The sequence below is a fragment of the Wyeomyia smithii genome, chromosome 1, assembly GCF_029784165.1.
Source record: "Wyeomyia smithii strain HCP4-BCI-WySm-NY-G18 chromosome 1, ASM2978416v1, whole genome shotgun sequence".
NCBI lineage: Eukaryota > Metazoa > Arthropoda > Insecta > Diptera > Culicidae > Wyeomyia > Wyeomyia smithii.
The window spans coordinates 98,766,167-98,772,620 of NC_073694.1; the positions used below are offsets into that span (position 1 = coordinate 98,766,167).

A 6,454-nucleotide genomic window follows, 5' to 3' on the forward strand; every position below is an offset into this window, starting at 1 on the left:
CATATGTAGTAGTATTCGGCTGTTTTCCAGAAGTTGCCTTCTTACAATTCAAAATGGTGTCTGAGGTCAATTTTAGCTCCATGCATCATTCTGGTTAAAGAAATACTCATATTTGGTGGTATTCGGTCACTTTAGGCTATTTTTCAGAATTCGGAAGTCACCATCCTGGATTTTAAAATAGCATTTGGAGACAATTTCTGGCCCCTGAGCGTCATTCTGGTTCAAGAAACACCTATAATAGGTCATTTTCGGCTGTTTTCCAGAAACCGGAAGTCACCATCTTAGAATTCAAAATGATATCTGTGGTCGATTCTAGCTCCTGTGTATCATTCTGGTATCGAAGCATCTCATATTGGATTGAAATCGGTCATTTTCGGCTGTTTTTAAGAAAGCGGAAGTCGCCATCTTGGATTTCAAAATCGTATTTGGAGACAATTTCTGGCCTCTGAGCGTCATTCTGGTTGAAGAAACACCAATATTGGGTGATAATTGGTCATTTTCGGCAGTTTTCCAGTCACCGGAATTCGCCATTTTACAACTCAAAATGTTGTCGGAGGTCGATTCGTGTTTTCAGTGTATCATCACGATTTCGGAAATACCCATATTGGGTGGTATTTGGTCATATCCCGCTGTTTTTCGGAAACCGGAAGCCGCCATCTTGGATTTTAAAATGATATTTGGAGACATTTTCCGGATAGAAACCGGAAGTTTCCATCTTAAATTTAACAATGGCGTCTGGAGTCGAAAATTTGTCTTGCTCTCAAAAACCTCAACTTTCACCAGCCGAGTTTGGTTAGTTCTCGAGATGTGCAGAAATTTGTGTTTCACTTGTTTGGAACCCCTCCCTCACATAAGAGGGAGAGGTGTCGAAACATTATAGACATATTTGTTGCCTCTAAAACCATTTACATGCCAAATTTAGTTCCATTTGGTAGATTGGTTTTCGAGCTGTGCGAAATTTGTGTTTCTTTTGTATGGGACTCCTCCCTTCCCTTTTAAAAGAGGGAGGGGTGTCAAACTGTTATGGATATATTTGATACCACTACAAACATCCACCTGCCAAATTTGGTTCCATTTACTTGGTTAGTTCTTGAGATGTACAGAAATTTGTGTTTCATTTGTATGGAACCCCTCCCTTTTAGTAGAGGGAGGGGTGTCAAACCATTATGGATATATTTGTTACCCCTAAAAACATCCACCTGCCAAATTTGGTTCCATTTGCTTCATTTGTATAGGACCCCTCCCTTCCAGAAGAGGGAGGGGTCTCGAACTATCTTAGTCACCTTTCTCGGCCCCTAAAACCCCTATATACAAAATTTCACGCCGATCGGTTCAGTAGTTTCCAAGCCTATATAAAACAGACAGACAGACAGAGCTGCATTTTTATATGTTTAGATATATATATATATATATATATATATATATATATATATATATATATATATATATATATATATATATATATATATATATATATATATATATATATATATATATATATATATATATATATATATATATATATATATATATATATATATATATATATATATATATATATATATATATATATATATATTTAAGCGTGTGCGCGTGTGTGTCTGTTTGTATGAATGTGTGCGTGTCTGTGGGTATGTATGTGGGTCTGTGTGTGTATACAGTCATACCTCGATATAAGGCAACTTTATTTTTATTTTCGTTACGTTATTCGAAGCAAAAAAAAAAAAAAAGAAATATATTTATATATATATATATATATATATATATATATATATATATATATATATATATATATATATATATATATAAAAGCGTGTGCGCGTGTGTGTCTGTTTGTATGAATGTGTGCGTGTCTGTGGGTATGTATGTGGGTCTGTGTGTGGGTCTGTGTGTATACAGTCATACCTCGATATAAGGCAACTTTATTTTTATTTTCGTTACGTTATTCGAAGCAAAAAAATTTTTTTTTGATTTATGCAAGAACGTTAATGGTTGCTCAAATGTGTGGGTATGTGTGTTTTTTTATAGTAAGGAGGTGAAGCTTCAAAAGCCTGGTTACCCCCTTGTGTTACCCCCTGGCACGGTGTGGTGTCCGCCGGAGCGCTTCCCCACTAAACACCTCTTTACTCTTCGTTTGCCTCGATTCCCCCGGGACCACTTTTAAGCGACTACTTCGGGGGGAGGCTGTGCCCTTGCACTTCTCGTTTACTTACAACTTTAGCTTACACCACTAGCTTGCTGGCAATTTCTCCAGATTCTCTGCAACTTTGTCATGACTTAAGATGACATTCCAAGTATTCTCGTTTTCACACATTTGTGCTACTATATTCTCGACATTTAGCGTTAAGATCTCCGCTCTTTCTGCTTCGAATCTTGAGCATTGAAAAACTACATGCTCCGGAGTTTCTTCAACGTCCCTACATACCGTGCAAAAAGGAGTCGTTGCATGCCCGAACCGATGCAGATAGTGCCGGAAGCAACCGTGACCGGACAAAAAACTGTGTCAAATAAAAGTTCATCTCGCCGTGATTTCTGTTCATCTAAATCGAAAGATCCGGAATGAGTCGGTGCTTCCAACGGCCCTTCGCCGTCCCATCCCAATCTCGTTGCCATTTGGCCATTGACTCTGGTTGTAGCATCTTTCGAACTCCTTTGGTGTTTCTTTGGTGGAAACACTCACTGTCCTCCGTCAGGGTAATACCGATTGGCATCATGACACATACTGCCTCCGACGAGATTGTTCGGTACGCACTTGCGACTCTAATGGTCATGAGCCTGACCACACTGCACAGTTTCGTCTGATTCCTCTTAGTCTTTAATGCCCCAAGCCAGGCTGGACCACCATATCGCAGTATTGTAAATGATGCACTAGCCAGTAGACGCCGCTTACTACTGCTAGGTCCGTAGCTATTTGGCTCGATCCTGGCTACCGCATTGACGGCCTTTGCCGCCTTCACGCAGGCATAGTCGACGTGACTATTAAAGTGCAGTCGGTCGTCGATCATCACTCCTAGATACTTGAGCACGCGCTTCGAAAGTATGACTTCGTCGCCGATTGTAATTTCTGCCCAAACTCCAGGGCCCAAGCGTTGAAGTCTCCGCCAATAATTATTGGTTTTCGCCCGATAACTATCCCGGTTAGATCATCCAACATTTGTTGGTACTGCTCCAGGGTCCATCTCGGTGGTGCATAGCAGCTACACAAAAAGATGCCATTAATTTTGGCAATCACAAAACCTTCATGTGAGCTTGAGATCACTTCTTCGATAGGGAATTTGCTCATAGCGTAAATCGCGGCCATTGCCGCTCTGTCCGCCACCCACTTGCCGTTTTCGCGAGGTACTCGATTAGGCTCTGCAATGATTGCAACATCGCATCCTGTTTCTGTTGCCGACTGCCGCAACAGTTGCTGTGCAGTGTCGCAATGATTGAGATTAATCTGCGTTACCTTCATTACTGCTGGTTTGCCTTTGATTTCTTATACATAGGGCATTTGAAGCACCCCGTCACATGGCCATTGCCATCTTGCGGTCTGCACAGAGCAGGCATTTTGCTGGCTTTGCGCAGTCGTTCGCAAAATGCCCGTCCTCGCCACATTTCCTGCATAGTTTAGATCTGCCAGGGCCTTCGCAGTTTCGAGCATGGTGACCAAATCCCATGCACCTAAAACAACGCTCCATTTCCTCAGTCCTTTCCTTCCTCCAGCATTATATTCGCAGCTGTATGGCGTATCGCCGCCGTCTGCGTCCCACCGTACGCCTTTCTCAACCGGATCGCCATCGGAACATTGGTGAGCAACTCGCATTGTTCCCTAACCGCTCCCAACAGCTCACCTACCGTGTGTATATGTATGTGTCTTTGTATCTTTGTGTCTGTATGTGTGTGACTGTATGTGTGGCTGTGTGTATGTGGTTGTGTGTTTGTGGCTCTGTGTGTGTGGCTGGGTGTGTGGTTGTGTATGTGTGTGTGTGCATTTTAGATTACAAAGACTTTGGGGTACTACTTACGTTTTTCGCAGTACAGTCCTCTCCAACCTCTTTCACAATGACAGTCCCCTTCAATACAGCGTCCATGATTTGAGCAACTTGGAAGCTCACATTCCATAACTGGTATATCACATTCAGTTCCCTTCCATCCATCTTCACAATGGCAAACACCACCACCGTGGCTGTGTGTATGTGGTTGTGTGTTTGTGGCTCTGTGTGTGTGGCTGGGTGTGTGGTTGTGTATGTGTGTGTGTGCATTTTAGATTACAAAGACTTTGGGGTACTACTTACGTTTTTCGCAGTACAGTCCTCTCCAACCTCTTTCACAATGACAGTCCCCTTCAATACAGCGTCCATGATTTGAGCAACTTGGAAGCTCACATTCCATAACTGGTATATCACATTCAGTTCCCTTCCATCCATCTTCACAATGGCAAACACCACCACCATAGTGACCGTGAGAAGAGCAGAGCACTGGACATACACCTAAAAACAATAAAACCAAAAAAACCGTGATTTTAAGGAAATTTAACAAAACCGTGTTTTGGATGAAATTTGACGAAACCGTGAATTTGGTGATTATGATGGTTTAATGACATCCATGACATTTTGAGTGAAATAATGCATTTTTGCCTTTCTCCTAGAAAGGTATAGCAATCACTTGCAAAACCGACAGTATAAAAGTGCTCCAAATGGCCGAATGGCATATATCACTCGACTCAGCTCGACGAACTGAGCATTTTCTGTATGTGTGTGTATGTGCAGATTTTTATTCTCACTCAGAGATGGTTGGACCTATTTTCATGAAATTAATTGCAAATGAAAGGTCTTGTTATCCCATAAGACCCTATTCAATTTTATTGTAATCGAAATTTGAGTTTAAAGGTTATGTATCAAAATGTGAAAATCATTAAACATCTTTATCTCGAAAATTCCACAACCGATTTGAACAAAATTGTTTTTAAATAAACGGGCTACCTGAAATAACCTCCACTATTGAATTTTATAAGGATTGGACTTGTGGTCCAAAAGTTATGAAAAGAAACGTGTTCTGAAGACTGTTTAATTTCACTCATGTTTCTCAAAGATGGCTGGACCGATTTTCATAAAATCAGTATCAAATGGAAGGTCTAGTTGCCCCATTAGATCCTTTTGATTTGTTTTGCAATCGGACTATTACTTTGCCTGTTATGTTTAAAAATTACGAAATGCAGATATGAAAAGGGACATATTTTGAAGACTACTTGGACTCACTCACGTTTCTCAGAGATGGCTGATGCGATTTCCACAAAATTAGTGTCAAATGAAAAGTCTAGCTGTTCCATAACACCCTATTGAATTTTACTGTAATCGAACGGTAACTTCGTCTGTAATGTACCGAAATGGGAAAATCACGAAACTTCATTATCTCAGAAACTACACAACCGATTTGTTCAAAATTATCATTAGATGAGCGGGCTAGTTAAGGGTTAACTGATAAACTATGATTGAACACGGGGTTTCGAAATTTGGCTGCCCTATACGTTCCCATTCCCGCATAATCATAAACCATAATCAAAAACCATTGCTGAAGCGGTAAGGACTTTAACTGTACTCAATGAAGTATGGTAACTGTTCGTGATAATATCTTTTATCAGTTATTACTGTACTAAATTGTATGATTTAAACTATTGAGCTACAATATTATATTCAGTATCCCCAAATAGGATAGTAAGCACTATTTGTTCACCACACCTTCAACGGTTGAAGCTCCATCGAAAAACGAAGAGATATCTTCCAGCAAACGCTGTAGTCGCAGGTTTTTGTCAAACTGTAATGGAATGTAAGTAAATTGGTCACAAATCTTTCGGCTTTAGTATTTATGCAATATTTTTTTTTATCCAGTATCTCCGAGCAGAACGAAGTTGAAGTCGACATTGCACGACGAATGCAAAACAGTGCCTCTCGCAGCCTGGAAGAATACAAATATGACTACCTACTCATAAAGAGAAATGTGCTACATGGCTGGCAAGTGATTATATCTGGAAGTGAAAAACAAAAACATCATATTTTTGCAAAAAATAAAGAAATCGCCACTAACAATCTTTATAATATTCAAAACAATATCACGACTATTCCACGAACGATTATCAGAATATAAATCAATATAAATATACCATTCATGAAATGATACCTGAACAACTGGAAACTACTGCAAAATAACATATTTATACTATTTGAAGAATAGTTTTAGTACAAAATTTTGGATTATTAGTTTACCATATCGTGTATAATATCGAAAAAAAAATATGTTCGGGAAAATCGATGTTTTTAAATGGTAACCATACCTAACGCCTAGTTCCCCAAATGGTTATTTCGCTATTTCTTAAGCACTAACATTACGTAAAATTTCATATTTTATACTTCAATTACAACATCAACATTTTAGAACCCGCCGACCGTCTGACCGTCTGGTGGATTCAGTTAGG

General features: G+C 39.7%; 1 protein-coding gene across 2 annotated transcripts in view; it reads right to left on the bottom strand.

The window, feature by feature from the left end:
* The window catches only part of LOC129718720 (teneurin-a), an 822,359-nt gene extending 818,182 nt beyond the window's left edge, over positions 1-4,177 (bottom strand). For both annotated transcript variants that reach the window (XM_055669766.1, XM_055669765.1), the window contains exon 1: positions 4,008-4,177. In XM_055669766.1, the coding sequence (XP_055525741.1) occupies positions 4,008-4,104 (97 nt within the window). In that variant the 5' untranslated portion in view covers positions 4,105-4,177. The remainder of the gene's footprint in view (positions 1-4,007) is intronic.
* Positions 4,178-6,454: the final 2,277 nt, after the last annotated feature.